This window comes from Artemia franciscana, chromosome 16, assembly GCF_032884065.1.
Source record: "Artemia franciscana chromosome 16, ASM3288406v1, whole genome shotgun sequence".
NCBI lineage: Eukaryota > Metazoa > Arthropoda > Branchiopoda > Anostraca > Artemiidae > Artemia > Artemia franciscana.
In genome coordinates, this window is record NC_088878.1 from 10,229,708 (window position 1) to 10,247,261 (window position 17,554).

The window sequence follows — 17,554 nt, forward strand, 5'->3', positions numbered from 1 at the left end:
AATAAATAAGAAGTTATACAAAGCATATCAACAAAAATATTTTCACTTAGGCTCACCAGTTTCCCTAAATTCTTTTTTCTGTGAGGCCTTACTTTAAAGATTCAGTCAGCTTTTGCAATTATGTCAGTCAAATATTTATCAATATTTACCACAATTTTCAGACAAGATTCAGAGATATTGAGCCGTTCAAATAAGAGTTTGTTGCTAGACACGATCAAGCGTTTGGTAAGATACTGAGGATGTGTCACATTCACAAAGAAAAAACAATAACAATTAACAAAAAAATCAGTTAATGTGAACATCCTAAATTGTTCACTTTAAGTTTAAACTAGTTAGCTGTTTTGAACATATAAACTTTCAATTTTCCTTATAGTAACCTTACATACAGAGTAAAGGAAACTAGATCTACGTTGCATGGACAACGCGAGGTGTTGCGTCAACCTTTGTTCGGCTTCACCGAGTAAAGTGTTGCGAGACGATAATTTTGGTTTTGTTCCCTTGCTTCGATTAAACGCCGAAGCTGTTAATCCGTAAGCATCCTAAAATAAATACTAGGTACACCAAATCACAAAAGTTATAAGCCCCTCATCGCTGAAGATGATTGTAGCCTAGCAACCGATTATTATTTACTAGTTCGCTACATGTCTTACCGCTGAAACCAAATTGATCTTTCCATCAAATACACTGGAAACAAATAGGAGGTATACCAACAAGTCAAAGTTGCGAATCCCTAATTGCCAGAAATGATTATGAGCTAAACAGCCGACTGTTGCTTAAAACTCCCTCATATGTTTCAAAATTGGTATCGCCTATTTTTGGTTTCAGTGTGTACCTAACTACTGAAGTTCTCAACCTCTTTAAACTTTCCAACAGGTAAATCTCATATAGGAATGTTTCTACCCAAAAATGGATGATATATACTTTGATCAGCTTATCAAGAGCTATCAACTGCCGTAAAAAAAAATAAAAATTGTCAAAATTATCAAAAATTTACTTTTTTGCCGTAGGTCAAGTTTCTAACGTCATTACGTAGAAAGAAGCAAAGGATACGCTCTAATTTATTTAGCAGTGAGAGAACTTTAAAGTTTAAGAAGCATATCTGATAGCGTTTCTCTACTGCAATCCCAAATGCGAAAAACCGAATGATAAACTCAGCTGAAATCATGAACACAAATAGGTAGAAACAGAAGCAAAAACCATTTTTTTCAACCCAGGCAAAATTTCTATGAAGCTTTCCAAAATGCAAAGTCATATTCATCAATCCGACCTAAGGTCCATATCTTCCGTAAAAACCGCAAAGGTATGACCCTTACCATTTTCTAGGAATAAGCTGAATCCGGGGTGCGAGGAAAAAAAACATGACAAAACCAAAGTGTTGGTCTCGCAACTTATCCATGAGCCCTGCAGGCAGCAGGGTGACGTCTGTATTCTGATTGGTGGAATTATTATCTGATGTTTATGACCTACCTTTCGCTGAATGGCTTAGCCTTGTTTGTTATCTTTATTATATTGTTTCATTGCAACCCTGCAATGCTTTTCCGGAAATTGCGGGTAGTCAAGGGAAGAATCTGTGGTGAAAAGGTTTAAAGGCAGGGCAGGATGTTCTATTAGAATCTATGCCGTAACACATGCTATATGCAGTAACAGGCATTTCAGACAGCTTTGGATGAAACTAAAGAATTGCCGGAATTAGGTAAATAAAATTCTATAGGCTTCAAGCTACTTTTTACTATCTTCGAAAGTGATTGAGTTAGGAAAATAAATGAAACCAGGCCCAAAATCACACTCTGGAAAGATATTGGTCAATGTTGTCATTACTTGGAATAATTTTTTGGGGTCATGAAACTATTGTTAATAGATGCATTTTGGCTTTTGGACTATCTTTTCTCTCTTTTAAAACTACTGCAAACTCACTGTTATGGAGTTATTCTGGCCCAAATATTTTTGTATTTATGCATATAGAGTTGCAATCATTTCTGTTCTCATTGATCAGAAATTTGAAACTGCTAACATTTAGCACTGAAAATTACTCTGTGGCTTTTAGAGACAATTTTTTGTTAGGGTAGGTTAGGTTTGCAGTAGTTTTGCAAGAGTGAAAATATGTTCAAAAAAGTCAAAAAGCATCTATTAACAATAGTTTCATGACCCAGAAAAAATGTTTTGGTAATACCAACATTGACCATTAGAATTTTGGCAACAGTATTACATCTTAATTTTCAGTTTCTCAAATACTGGTTTTGAAATTAGAAATCTTGTTATTTGAGTAGAATTTTAAGCCATAGCCTATCAATAGTTTTTTTTCTATTCAAACCTCAAAAATTGGGATTAGGCAAAGTCACAAAGCTCAAACATCTTTTTTATAGCGTACTATATTTAAAAGGATCTATTTTGCAAGGTTTTACTTTTACAAAACACACATTTTTGAAGGTCAGGTCTCTTTAGAGAGAGAAGAGAAAGACATAAAATAAAACAAAGAAGAGGGAGAAAACAAAATATAAAAAAAACTTAGAAACATTGAGCAGGAGAGAGACAAGGGGGGTTACTCCAGTGCAGCAAATTTACAATATATAATACAAATTATAGAATGAGAAGTTGCCTAGGCCTACATTAATTACATCACTCACCACCAGCAAGAACTACAGGAGGATCTACCACCTTATCTTGCTGGCAAATACAATTTAAGGTAATTTTAAGGTAAGGTAATGTCATCAAGGATATATAATTTATTATTTTAACTTTTTCTTTAAAAGAGTTTGGTTATTTATATTTTTAAATCCATTATTTAATTTGAGCCTATTTGCTCTGGAAGGTATTTGAACTCTCAATTAAAATCTGACTTTTTTGCAATTTATCAAAGACCTAGTATTTTAAGGTGAGCCAAAGTAGGAGCAGGTAAGATAGGACCCTATGAATATGTAAATCATGAAAGTAATTCTTTAGTGACTGAATATTGTACTGCCAAAGTGATACTTGCAAATATTTAAGTTGACTCTGGTTTGATTCATTAATAAACAACAAAAGAGTTTCTTTTCTGATATGTTTTGAAGTCCTACAGGGTGATGAAAGAAAGGGCCAAGAATTTCTGCAGCTTTAGTTTGTGTTACCAAGAGGGGTGTAAAAGGTAAAGAACATTAAGAATTTGAAGAGAAAAAGTTTCTTCATTGGTTTAGACACCTAAATTTGGGGCTAGTTTTATAAACTATTAAAATTACCAAATAACAATATGTCTTAACCCTTTTGATCCTACTTCTAGAAATAATTAGAAAGATCATTTGTAAAAATTAAGAATATTAATAGTTCTTATATAGATCTCTTGAGTATATTAATATCATGTAGAGAATAAGGCTAAGACATTTAGACTTCAACTTTGATTTTTTTTTTTTTTTTTTTTATGATTTTCAAGTATGATTTATTAAATCAATTGCTTTTCCACAAATGCCTCAATTTTTTTTCAAACAAAATAGAATGATTTAGAGCATTTAATGTTTTTTTCATATTATTTTAAAATATTTATGATAATGATAACCATTATTCAGTGAATCTTTAATTTTATGCAAGAGGGCTACAATTTTTTGTTCAGTTGGGCAACTTCAGATATATCCAAACTTGCTTTTATTAAAAAAAAATTTCACCCTCTACAACCATCTTCTAAAGTATTAAATGCCTCCAAGTAAAAACATCAAAATGAAAAAAACAAAAACAAAACAACCAAACTACTCCTCTATAGGTTAAGAGAATAAGCCCCCTGGTTGCCTCCCAGAAATTCTTGACACTCAAAACTAGCAAATACATGCCCTAAAATCTCTTATGTAAACAACTAGCATTCCTTTTTTTACCCTCTCATTTAGTAATTTTTGAACATCTGACTGTTTTGTTTATAATTACATATATTTTGGCTTTCCAAAGAGAGTTTGTTGATTTCCCATGCTGCCACTAGCAATATTCTGTATCTTCTGTCAGTCTTTCTTGCTCATCATGGACAGGAGAGGAGAATAATTCTTAAAATTGGTTGTAAGAACCAGGACAGAAGCTTGAAGAGCCCACTTCCAGAAGAGCCCACTATGTCCATAAGTTTTGTGTGTCCAGAATGTCTTGGAGGCAACCAGTAATATCAATTCACAGGAATATAGGAGGGGGGCTTATTCCCTAAATCTGGGGAGGGGGTAATTTGGTTGTTTTTCATTTTTTTCAATGATAATGCCAAAAAATCTTTATTTTTCAAAAATAGAAATAACATAAGAATATTTTGAATCATGGGGGGGGGGACTTGGGGGTGTGATGCCTCTTTCCCTGCCCAAATTCACTCAACTGGAGGCAAGAACTTTATGGCCTGGGACTTTACTCAAGGGACTTATTGACTTTGCAGCCAGTTGAACTTTATCCTTTTTAATCATAGACATCATGATGGATGAAAACTTCGAACAATATCTTATATAATCTAGTTGGTATTATAAAGCTATCTGTAACTTTTCAGGATTAAAATACCATAGGCGACACTAATTATTGCAAAACTACCTCATTGTTTTACGTTATTGTTTGTACCCATTGTGTAAATACTTAATTCTGTAAGATTTAAAGAAAAATATCATTTGCACCATTTTGCACAAATTTTTAGCCTAAAGTAAACAGCATCTTACTTACAAGTCCTTCTCCCGTGATAGACATCAAGTTCACCAGAAACAAATAAATGGGTGCACCAACTAGCAAAAGTTACAAATCCCTCATCACTGAAGATGATTGTAGCCCAACAGCCGATTATTACTTACAAGTCCCCTACATGTCTTACCACTGGAACCAAATTGGTTTAACCATCAAATACACCAGAAACAATTAATAGATACACCAAATAGCAAAAGTGGTAAACCCCTCATTGCCGAAGATGATTATGAGCTAACAGCCGTTTCTCGCCCACAGTGAACCGATTCTTACTTATAGGTCCGTCTCCCGTGATAGGCATCAAGTTCACTGGAAACAAATAAATGGGTACACCAACTAGCATAGTTGCAAACCCCTCATCGCTGAAGTTGACTGTAGCCTAATAGCGGATTAATACTTACAAGTCCCCTCCATGCCTTACCACTGGAACCAATTTGGCTTTACCATCAAATACACTGGGAACAAATAGTAGATACACCAACTAGCAAAAGTTGCTAACTCCTCATTGCTGAAGGTGATTATTACTTAACAGCCGACTGTTGCTTACAAGTCCTCTATATGTCTCACAATTTGTATCAGCCTAGATTTCGTTTCAGTGTGTACTGTACTACTGAAGTTGTCAACCCCTTGAAACTTTCAAACTGGTATACCTCATGAAGGAATTTTTGTAACAAAAAATGGATGTCATATACTTTGATCAGTTCATCAAGAGCTATCGATTGCCGTCGATAAAAAAATTCTATCTGTCTTAGTTCAAAAGTTGATTTTTTTTTTTTTGCCATAGGCCAACTTTCTAACATCACCACTTAGAAAGGAGCAAAGGATAAGCTCCAATTTCTTTAGTAATGAGAGAACTTTTAAAGTTTATTAGGCACATCTGATACCATTTCTCTACCGCAATTCCAAGTCTGAAAAACCGAAAGATAAACTCAGCTGAAATCATGAACAGAAATGGGTAGAAACAATAGATGGCAGCACTTTTGGACCCGTGGGAAAATGCCACATTTTTGCTTCTGTAAATTTTTCTATTTATCGCTCAAAGAAGATATATTGGCTTTGGGGCCGGGTAACTAGATTTTAGTCCATCTTCAATTTGAAAGTGGTTCCAGCCTGCTTGCCTGCTAGAACGAAGCCTTCCACTTGAAAGCAGAACATGGTTTGATGAAACTAAAGCTTGGCTACACAACGTCAAATACTCCTCTCTGACATAGGCTACTCCTTACTACAGTTTGTTACCATGAACTGTTTGATTATCCAAGCTTTAAGATCCTGTGCCAAAGATTACATATCAATTTCTAAGACTATGCTCAAGCTTCAAATATGTGGCCAATATTAGGCTCCACTGTTTTTTATCAGCAAATTTGAAAGTGTGACTATTGTGCATGGTTAAAATATTCAAGCTAATCACATGCTTGTTAAAAAGATTTTGAAACTTGTGATGGTGAAACAATCCCATTTCTAGAAGGTATGATAGATATTTTAAAATGATTTAGCTGTTAAAGAGTGTATTAACTGACAGACTCCTGGGTATTTTACCCTATTTTTCCATGAGGTTTAGTTTGAAAGCCTCACCTAACGGGCATTTTTTTTACAGCTATCGTTTGCCCACTGAGCTGCTGAAATCGGGTCTTTGAACCGATGTGTCCAGCCCTTTACTCTTATATGGAAAATTTAGAATAGGCTTTGTGCTTAGCATCTTCTTAGTATAAAGTTTCACAAATAATACGATCTGTCCCTTACAATATATATTAGAAGAAAACACCTCATTTTTCCGAGTTTTTCTATTACGTTCAACATTGGATCTCCTTCCTCTAAAAGAGCACATATAATCGCCAAATTGGTCAAGACCCATTTTGCCAACTTTCGTGTTTTAGAGAAAATGAACTGAATTAAAATTAAGTTGCCATCAAGTCATTGACCAATTGGACAGCCAAGACAGGTAGTCTGAGTGAGAGGCAAAGCTGGCATAAGCCTTTTTCAGGATTGTATAAAAACTGATGTCATTTTCACTTGTTGTTAGATTTTGTCTATCATCCATCCTACGCTATAACTAAGATGGATAGCCATGGAACTAAGGAATGATCAAGATTTTTTGTTTGACTCATGATGGAGAATGTCAACTAGACTTGTAGGCAAAAAGAGGGAAGTGAATTTGCTTAGACTCACAGGCAAACAAGTGACATAAGCAGTACATTCACTGATCAATTTTGGCTTCTATTTAATTTGTAGTTACATTTACCCATGACTGTGGCCCTGCGCATAGTCATTTACCGATGGTACTTGGCTCTTCAAATGCATTGTCACTATTCCTCCAAATTCTTGAGTGATACGTTGAATTTGCTGAGGTTCTGCCCCTCCTATTTTAAAGTTACAGGAGGTTCGAAGTTACTATTACAATCCCTAGTAGGCTTAGAAGCTGGTTTCACAAAATGAAAGATATGTTTTTAATTACAATATAGTCATTTGATATTTTAGATGAAGACTCAAATTTATGAGCTTCTAAAATGGCAGACAGATTTCATTTTGGCAATTTGCCAAAATGGAAAAGATCAGGCTGAATCATCAAAGTTGCTAACTTTGGAAATCACCAGATTTTACAGTAAAATCTGATAGCGATGAGGACATTTTGCAGCTTCATGCAAACAACATATTTTGACTGCCAATTTTGTAGTATAATGGTATTTTTGACTGGGATCGTGTCTCTTCTGCTCTTCTCATTGTTGATTTCAGTGTAACATGATATTAAGGGACTGACATTTTCGTATATTTGAATCTGACTGCAATCAAAGTAAAAAAATAACTACAATAGTTTCTATAAAATTTCACAGGGATAGTGCCATATTGTTGTAAGTGCAAAAATTGCATATATTGTTCATTTTGAAACGGATTAGGATGCAGCATTAACCTGCTTACAAAATTAAAATCGCCGCAGGCTGAGAGTTAGAGAAAAATAATGCAATTAAAAGTAGCAGTCTGGTTCTTTTTCTTTAGTCCTTTAACTACTTATTGGAAATATTTGTAAAATTTCTGCTCTGTATTTGTCGGACAAATCTGTACAACAATATAAAGAAGAAATCGAAAATTTTACTTATGATGGTAATTACTAAACAGTAAGGAGACTGTACTAGGTCATTTTTGTGAATTAAAGACTGTAAAAATATTGTGAAATTATGAAATGCATAACAATGTCTGTTCCTGTGTAACACCTCCATTCAGTGAAATATAATAACTTGATTAAGTTTATCAAATTAATTTTCTATGAAAATATTTCTAGTTTAGTTTAGATTTAGTGCATAATATGATTAAAAACACTAATTATCCTAGGTTTACTTTGCTGTGCTCTCATGCAAAAATCGCCATTTTTGCATTTTCTACAACATATTTCTGGTTTTTACTGCATTCGCATTTGCGGGTCCATTAAAACAATTCAACTGAGCTATTGAAAACTGTTTCTACTTAAAAAAAAAGTTTTCTTGCTGAATTCAAAATCTTAAATGTTGCCATTAGCCCTTTAACTAATAATTCTGCTCCTAACAGCTCATCGAAGCATCAAGCCCCCCGAGGCCAACACAGCTTCATACCCTCCTACGACGTCCCAATCTGTCCAAAACCTATCTGTTTACACCCCCACCCCCCAAAAAGTTCATATTTCACTTAAATCCTTCCTTGCGGTATCCTCCCACCCACCTGGGGACGATTTTCTTTTCGTTTTGGCCCTAGATGGTTGGCCGACAAGGACGATCTTTGGCAGTTTGTAATCCTTCGTCTTTGGAATGTACTCTAGCCATGTTAACCGTGTTCTCATTATAGCTCTAGAAAATGGGATAAAAATGACTAATTTGAATTGAATAGTTTTTCGTTTCTGGGACATCTGCTTTGCACGAGAAGTTTTGTCTAACAGTTCGTGGTAACGAACTGTAATAAGGAGCGACCCGGCTCAATAGTAACCAAATCTCTAAAAAACGGAATTTTGATGCCAATAGTTATATCAAAAGAATCGGATTTTAATGCTGATTTTAAGTATATAAGTTAAGTATATTAAGTATGTAAGATTTTCAGGGGAAAAACCATAAGATTCAGCGTATCAGAGAACCTTATTGTTGAAGTTTCAAACTCCTATCAACAAAAACGTGGGATTTTGTACTTTTTTTTGCCAGAAGACAGATCACGGATGCGTGTTTATTTGTTGTTGTTTTTTTCAGGGGTGATCGTATCGACCCAATGGTCCTAGAAAAGTGCGAGAGGGCTCATTCTAACGGAAATGAAAAGTTCTAGTGCCCTTTTTAAGTGACCAACAAAACTGGAGGGTACCTAGGACCCCTCCCACGCTAGTTTTTTTTTCCAAAGTCACTGGATCAAAATTCTGAGATAGTCATTTTATTCAGCATAGTCAAAAATCCTTGTAACTATGTCTTTGGGGACGATTTGCTCCCCCACAGTCCCCATGGGAGGGGCTACAAGTTACAAACATTGACCAGTGCTTATATATAGTAATGGTTATTGAGAAATGCACATATTTTTAGGAGGTGTTTTTGGTTGGGGGGGGCTATCTGGGGGGGGGAACATTCCATGGAGGAATTTGTCACGGGGAAAAATTTCCATGAAGGGAAAAATTCCCATGAAGGGGCGCAAGATTTTCTAGCATTATTTAAAAAAAATACCTATCCAAATATTTTATTCACTTAACACAACTACCTTTCCAGATTGCGAAACCTGATCTCTAATTTTACTACATATTTTCAGGTAGAAAAGGTTAGACTCTTTTGACGAAATTTTTGAAGGGAATATTATAAACAGATGTTCAATAGGGTGATGGGACCAGTTGCAGTGTGCATTAAAACTGGAAGTGATTCTGGATATATTCATGTGTCAAATATATGACTAGAAATTATGTTGATTTAATGAATTAACTATTTTATTACCGAATGTAATTTTAGTAAAGTATTATAGATTTTAGAGGGGAATATAAATTTCAGTCTAATTCAAATATTGGTTCATTCTCATTACTTTTCTCTTCTTTTTTTTTAACCTTTTAGTAGTATTCTACAATTTTTTTTATTTAAACCCTAGTCATGTGTTACTTTTGAAACGCTCATTTTTTATTTATAATTGTTATACTTCAATTTATTTTTCTCTTACTTTAGAGATAATGAGTTCTACTCTGAGCAAATCTGATGGTGTAATTCAACCAGAACTCTTAGGCCCAAAACTAATCGTTGTCGTGAAAAGGCTCAGAGAGAAGGCAATAGAAGAATTAACTGCTGGGATCTGGCGTTGTGACTCCTGTGGGAAAACAGAAAAATCATTTTTGATGCTGGATCTTCATTTTGACACTGGCTGTGAAAAACTTTCACCAATCGAGTGTGATGTCTGCCCTGCAGTATTGCGTGATTACAGAGAGTTTGTTCCACATTTTATGGAACACCAAATGGGAGAAACGAGACGATGCCCCATTTGTTTGTGTGAATGTATTGGTGATATAAAACAACATCTAATTATAAAAGGTCATTTTTCATCGACCCTGTCAGAAGTAGACATACAGAGAAATACATTGCTAGTGGTTTCAAAGAATTTGTCTCCTAACAGTTGCTCAAATTCACATGAATCAGAAGCGAAAAGCTTAGAAAATCGGGAAATATTTTCCAATAGTCAATTGCTCAGTAAAAACCATAGAAAATTAGAAAGACATCCAAAAAAAATACGAGGGAAAAACTAGATAAGTGTGATGTAGGCAAGAAGCGCTTTTCTCATTCAAGCAATTTGATTGGGCACCAGAGAGTGCTTACAGTTGAAAAACTGTTTAAATGTGATGTGTGTAACAAATGCTTTTCTGCAAAAGACAATATGATTAGACACCAGAGAACACACACAGGTGAAAAACTGTTTAAATGTGATGTGTGTAACAAATGCTTTTCTGCAAAAGGCAGTATGATTAGACACCAGAGAACACACACAGGTGAAAAACCGTTTAAATGTGACCTATGTAACAAAGGCTTTGCTCAATCCGGCGATTTGATTAAACACCAGAGAACACACACAGGTGAAAAACTGTTTAAATGTGACCTATGTAACAAAGGCTTTGCTCAATCCGGCGATTTGATCACACACCAGAGAACACACACAGGTGAAAAACCGTTTAAATGTGACCTATGTAACAAAGGCTTTGCTCAATCCGGCGATTTGATTAAACACCAGAGAACACACACAGGTGAAAAACTGTTTAAATGCTATGTGTGTAACAAATGTTTTTCTGAAAAAGGCAATATGATTAGACACCAGAGAACACACACAGGTGAAAAACTGTTTAAATGCTATGTGTGTAACAAATACTTTTCTGAAAAAGGCAATATGATTAGACACCAGAGAACACACACAGGTGAAAAACCGTTTAAATGCTATGTTTGTAACAAATACTTTTCTCATTCAAGCAGTTTGAATATGCACCAAAGAGTCCATACTGGTGAAAAACCGTTTAAATGTGATATTTGTAAGAAATGTTTTTCTGCAAACGGCGATTTGATTAAACACCAGAGAACACACACAGGTGAAAAACCGTTTAAATGTGACCTATGTAACAAAGGCTTTGTTCAATCCAGTGATTTGATTAAACACCAGAGAACACACTCAGGTGAAAAACCGTTTAAATGTGACCTATGTAGCAAAGGCTTTGCTCAATCCTGTGATTTGATTACACACCAGAGAACACACACAGGTGAAAAACCGTTTAAATGTGGTGTGTGTAACAAATCCTTTTCTGTAAACAGCAATTTGATTAAACACCAGAGAACACATACTGGTGAAAAACCGTTTAAATCTTAGGTATGTAACGAATGCTTTTATTAAGCGGTCCATTTGAACGTGTATTTAAACTACATTCAGGCGAGAAATCCTTCAAACGTGATATTTGTTAGAAGGAATTCTCTAAAGTGCTTGAATTCCAAACAAGTGTTTCATGCACATGAGAAGAAAAAGTAAATTTGTAGGTGTGTGTTGTTCATACAGTTCTACTGTTTTCAATATAGTTTTTTATTTCGTTCATAGTGTGGATATTCAACAGGACAGTAGCTTTTAATCCTTGTCCCGGTTTTCTTCTTGTCCCACTCAATTAGACTACATATTTCTTGTGGTTTTGTTAAATCTATTTTTTGTTTATATATTTTATCCTTTTTGTAGCCTTTGCAATGAAAAGTTTAAGTTAGTTTGTTACTCTGTCATTAAAAAAGAAGATTTTGGTTTTGTATGGTTGTCATCTGTGAAATAAGTATGTAAAACTTAATTTGGAACATATTTATAGTTATAGCAGGGCTTTGACTCGGGAAAGTGGTAGCCTATCTGGAGATGGTTCTTACTATACAAAATGAACTTAGGTCGTCAACTTAAACATTATGACTATATTTATCGTCAAATTTATTCATTATATATTAAGAGACATTTAGAAATAAATATGTTAATCAATTACATTTTGAACCTGATTAATCATTTACTTGATGGGCCCTGGATCCTATAGCATCTAGTACCTGAAAAGTGAAATAATACAACATTTAATAGTAGATTATTTTTAACACCTCAACTTAAAACGAAATATTTCCTGTTAAATGTGGACTTGGACTATAATTACCAATATTTTAAGCAACAGAATCTAAATATCTGTAAAAGCTACAAAAATATACAAGAAAGAGACAGAACCAAAAGTGAAACTATTCCCAAATTATCCTTTTTATTTGAATTTGGGTAGAGGGGATTAAACGTTTTACAACCCTTGTCTCTGAGGCTGTGGGGGGGGGGGGTTTCGTCTCCAAAATCGTAGCTATTGAACGTTTTAATTATACTTGAGCAATTTTTTTTTAATCATTGTTTAGAGGTAATTAGTGCTGGTTGTCCTCGAAATTCTCTTTACTTTTAACGGAATTCTACAATTTCACGTTCAATGAACCCTTTTAGAAGTTTCTATGCCAAATCTTTCGATTCAAAAAATTTTATTGAAAAAATGGTTAAAATCACTATTGTTCTGGCTCCCATAAATTGGACAGATTCGAAACAAAGTCGATTTTGACTCATTGAGTAAGGGTCTCAGCTAAATTTTTAAGTTTATTTTGACCCTAGCTAAAAAAAAAATCCTAAATTAAATCGATTCTTTACTGTGAAATGAAACTGTTTTTAATAGATTCCAACATTATTATGATTAAGCTGGTGTAAAAAAGAACACCGGCTAGTTAAAATAACAAATAGTCTTCACAATTCATTCAGTTTTTTGGCAGAAGGTTTAGTTTTGGACCAAAATGAAGGAATCATACATAGAATTATATAGTTTTTTTTGCTTTACAGTTAGCTGGTTTTTTTTGGCTTGGTATCGCTAAGCAATATTTCCGATTTAAGGTAAAGAGAAGAAAATAAATGTTAATATTGGTTGTATTTAGGTTCTGTATATTCCATTATAGTTATCAGCAAATGACTGAAGGTTTTCACTTCTGTAAATCTTTCATTCTCAGTTGAAAATCCTTCGGTATTATGCACATATGTTTCCCTGTCAATTGTTTGTAACCTAACTTGGCGTAAGTTACATGCCAAACGTTTAATAATGTGCTCCATTCGTTGTTTTATTTCGGCAGAAGGTCTTATGCTGGACGAAAGTAAAGGAATTATAGGTATAATTGATATTTTCGTTTTGTTTTTATAGTTTGCCATATTGTTTCCCTAGGTCACGTGAAGTAATATTTCCAATGTAATGTAAACAGGAGAAAATTAAATAAATGTAATCAAGAGATCTGTTTAAGTTTTGTATTTCTTTTTTATAATTTCAAGCCCACGTGTGCCCTTTTGAGGAAGTAAAGTGTTTCATCCTCAATTCCTTATCTATGATGCAAAGTAATGGGTTTCGAATTTTTGAAATGAAAAATATCACTGAAATAATTTTTGCCAACGTCCATCCCGGGGCTAAACGACTAAGCACAAACTTTTAGGTCGATTTGTTAAGACTACTGGTTTAGTTCATTCCCTATAAGTTAGTGTTTTTCTTCATATATAATAGTTGATTTTAGAGTAATCCTATTTAATATTTTAGCTGCTTTTATTATACTTAATCTATCCGGTTAAATTTTTATATTTAGCTGTATGAGACAGGTTATAATGTATAAGATAAGGTTTTATTTCAAAAAAAGCGGCTATCACAAGCCGAAAAGGGCCTAATTCGCACTTTAATGTCAATACAAAATTATAGAATTGCAATCAATAAAAGCCAATCGATAAAAACCTGTAAAGTTAAAACAGGGAAAAACAAAATAAACAAAAGTCTATCTAGCAAGCACTATAAAGCACGCAATTGAAAAATAAACACTAAAACTCTAAGATAAAAGTTGAGTGAGAAGAGAGGGCTATTGATCTAAAATTTCAATTATGTTAGAGCTGAACGGTCTTCTATATCTTTCTGTGGAAACTCTTATTCAGGTAAGAAGGGGAATTTTTCTTGAAGCAAAACGTGAGGGGTCGGGGGGTGATAATTGATCACTAGGGAAAAGAGAAGTAGGACGTGGGTTGTGCACGGCATTGTGGGCAAAACGCAAGGAAAATTGGGCTCTCCTTTTCTTAAGGGTGACTTAATTTACTCTCCAAAGAAGGGAAATGTAAGGCACTGTACCCTCATTTAAGATAATTCTTAGGCACCTTTTTTGAACTGCCTATATTCTGTTTGACACTTTATTGGAGATGCCAGAATGCCCAACAGGACAAGCATATTCGAGGGTAGGACCTACAAAAGAGAGAAAAATTCTCAAATAATGAAATTTATGACGTTTAAATTTATTACTGAGTTCGAGGAGAGAAAATGCAGTACTTGTACGTTTTAATAATTCATTAACGGGGCAATCCCATTTTAAGTCGCTTGAGATGGTAACAACCAGTAATTTCGTAGTATTAATAGACATTTGAGGGGGGATAGGACAGGAGAAAGAAGGAGGAATTTATAGGAAACTAATTGTCAAAACTGTTGACTTTAAAAGGTTGACTCAATATGTGATGATTTTGGGGGAAAGGGGGGGGGTCTAGCTGCCTTCCGATCACTTTTGACTCTTAAAAAGTGAAATAGAACTTTCAGTTTCCAAACAAATGAGCCCTCTCTTAAGTATGTACGCGCATTCTTCTATTAGAGCCATATATGCCCCCACATCATAACTTATAACGCCTGCCCCCCCCCGTCCCTGTGGGTTTGTTTCGACACTAGATCCTTGTAATCTGATTTTAGAACCATTTTAAGGAAATCGCTATCTTAAATACTTTTTCAGATGGGTCTGGGGAAAAAGGGTGGGGGTGGGGGTAGTTGGCCTTGGATATCTTATGACTCTTAAAAAGTGAACTAGATCTTTCAATTTCCAATCAAATGATCCCTCTCTAAAGTTTACACGAGTATCTCTTCCATAAGAACCATATATGCCCCCAGGGCTTGGCTTACAACGACTGCCCTGAGCCCGAAGGGTTGTATCGAGACCAGAGTTTCTGTTGGCTAACCTTTTAACTATTTTTGAAAAATGGCTATCTTAAAATATTGATCTGTTGTATTTGGGGGAAAGGGGCATGGGGGGGGGGTAGTTGCCTTCTGATCTCATTTGACTTTTAAAAAGTAAACAAGAACTTTCACTTTCCAAACAAAATAGCCCTCTCTGAAGTATAGACGAGTATTCGTTCCATAAGAACTATAAATGCCCCCAGGGCATAATATACAACGTTTTGCCCCTGAGCCCTGGGGGGATGTTTCGACACCGGATTTTTCTTTAACTGATCTTTGAACTATTTTTGACAAAATAGCTATCTCAAATTTTTATGTGATGCAATTGGGGAAAAAGGGCGTGGGGGAGGCTTACTGCCCTCCAATCACTTTTGAATCTTATAAAGTGAACTAGAATTTTCAATTTCCAATGAAGTGAGCCATCTCTGAAGTTTATATGAGCATCCCTTCTATAAGAACTATATATGTCCCCAGGGCTTAAATTACAGCGCCTACTCCTGGGCCTTAGGGGGTTGTGTTGACACCGGAGTTTGTATTATCTGAGTTTTGAACTATTAAAAAAAAATACTACCTCAAAATTGGGCCCTGGGGGATCGTTTTGACACCAGAGTTTTTGTTATCTGAGTCCCCAGGGAATAAATTAAAACGACCACTCCAAGGCCTTGGGGGGTTGTGCTGAAACCAGAGTTTTTATTAAATGACCTTTTAACTATTTTTAACAAAATGGCTATTTCAATTTTGTCATCTGATGCATTTGGGAAAAAAGGCGTTTGCGGGGGGGAGCTAGTTGCCCTCCAATACCCTTTTACTCTTAAAAAGTGAAGAAAAATTTTCCTTTCCAGACCTCTCTGGATGCTCTAGGGCATAACCTACAACGCCTGCCTCCGGGCCCTCCTGGGTTGATTCGACACCAGAGTTTTGTAACCTAACTTTTTAACTGTTTTTAACAAATTAGCTATCTCACAATTTTTATCTGATGTATTTTAGGGAGAGGGGGCTTGGAGGGGGGGGGGCTAGTTGCCCTCCGATTTCTTTTGACTCTTAAAAAGGGAACTTTCACTTTCAAAACAAATGAGCCCTATCTGAAGTTTATACGAGCTCCCTTCCATAAGAACTATATATACCCCCAGGGCATAACTTAAAACGCCTGCGTCCGGGCCCTAGGGGTTGTATCGACACAGGAAATTTTGTTATCTGACCTTTGAACTATTTTTTAGCAAAATGGTTATCTCAAAATTTTTATCCGAAACATTTGGGTTAAATAGGGCTTGAGGGGGAGGGGGGCTAGCTGCCCTCAGATTACTTTTGATTCTTAAAAAGTGAACTATAACTTTCAATTTTCCAATCAAATGAACCCACTTAAGTTCATACGAGTATCCCTTCCATAAAAACCATATTACCCTAGGGCATAACTTACAGCACCTTTCCCCGGGCCTTGGGGGCTTTAATGACATCTTAGCTTTGTTATCTGACCTTTGAATTATTTTTTACAAAATCTCTATCTCAAGGTTTTTATTTGATGCATTTGGGGGGAAAAGGGCGGGGGGGGGGCTAACTGCATTCCGATCACTTTTGGTTCTTATCGAGTGAACTAAAACTTCAAATTTCCTACCAAAAGAGCCTTTTCTGAAGTTTATACGAGCATCCCTTCCATATGGGCCCTTTATGCCCCAAGGGAATAACTTACAACGCCTGCCCCCTTGCCCTGGGGGTTGTGCCGACATTGGAGTTTTTTTTATCTGACCTCTGAACAATTTTTAACAAAATGGCTATCTCAAAATTTGTATCTGATGCCCTTGGGGGAAGAAGGGAGTGGGGGGCACATGCCCTCCCCCTTCTCCCTTAAGAAAAGCTTTAACGGAATTTTGAACTTCCCTTGAGGTTGTTAAGAGAAGGGTTTTGAACGCATAGTGATTCAGGAGGGGTGTTCTAATCTGTATATGCCTCAGGCGTCTTAAAGACATTGTTCCACATTTTTTGAACACCAAATTAGAGAAACAAGAAGATGCCTTATTTGTTTGTGAGAATGTATTGGCGATATAAAACAACATCTAACACTAAAAGGTCACTTTTTTCACCGACCCTGTCTGAACTAGACCTACAGGGAAATACATTGCTGCCAGTTTCACAGAATTCAGCCACTGGCACTTGCTCAAATTTGGAACAAGAAGCAAAGGGCCTAGACAATCACGAAACAATCAAATAGTCACTTGCATAGTAAAAACCGTAGAAAATTAGAAAGACATGCTAGAATAAATGCGGGGGGGGGGACTCTATAAGTGTGATGTATGCAAGAAACACTTTTCTTATCCAATCAATTTGATTGTGCACTAGAGCGCATACGGGTGAAAAACGGTTTAAATCTGACGTATATAACAAATGCTTTTCTCAATCTATCGA

At 35.5% G+C, this 17,554-nt stretch overlaps 1 protein-coding gene across 1 annotated transcript; it reads left to right on the forward strand.

Moving 5' to 3' along the window:
- Positions 1-1,554: 1,554 nt before the first annotated feature.
- On the forward strand, positions 1,555-13,420 carry LOC136037051 (zinc finger protein 271-like). The gene is made up of 2 exons (XM_065719481.1): positions 1,555-1,693; positions 9,801-13,420. The coding sequence occupies exon 2, from the start codon at positions 10,501-10,503 to the stop codon at positions 11,473-11,475; it is 975 nt and encodes a 324-aa protein (XP_065575553.1). The 5' UTR covers positions 1,555-1,693; positions 9,801-10,500; the 3' UTR covers positions 11,476-13,420.
- The last annotated feature ends 4,134 nt before the right edge of the window (positions 13,421-17,554 follow it).

What these genes read in the sequence shown, in the direction of transcription:
- LOC136037051 (XM_065719481.1), top strand. Translation starts at nt 10,501, where the DNA reads ATGATTAGACACCAGAGAACACACACAGGTGAAAAACTGTTTAAATGT.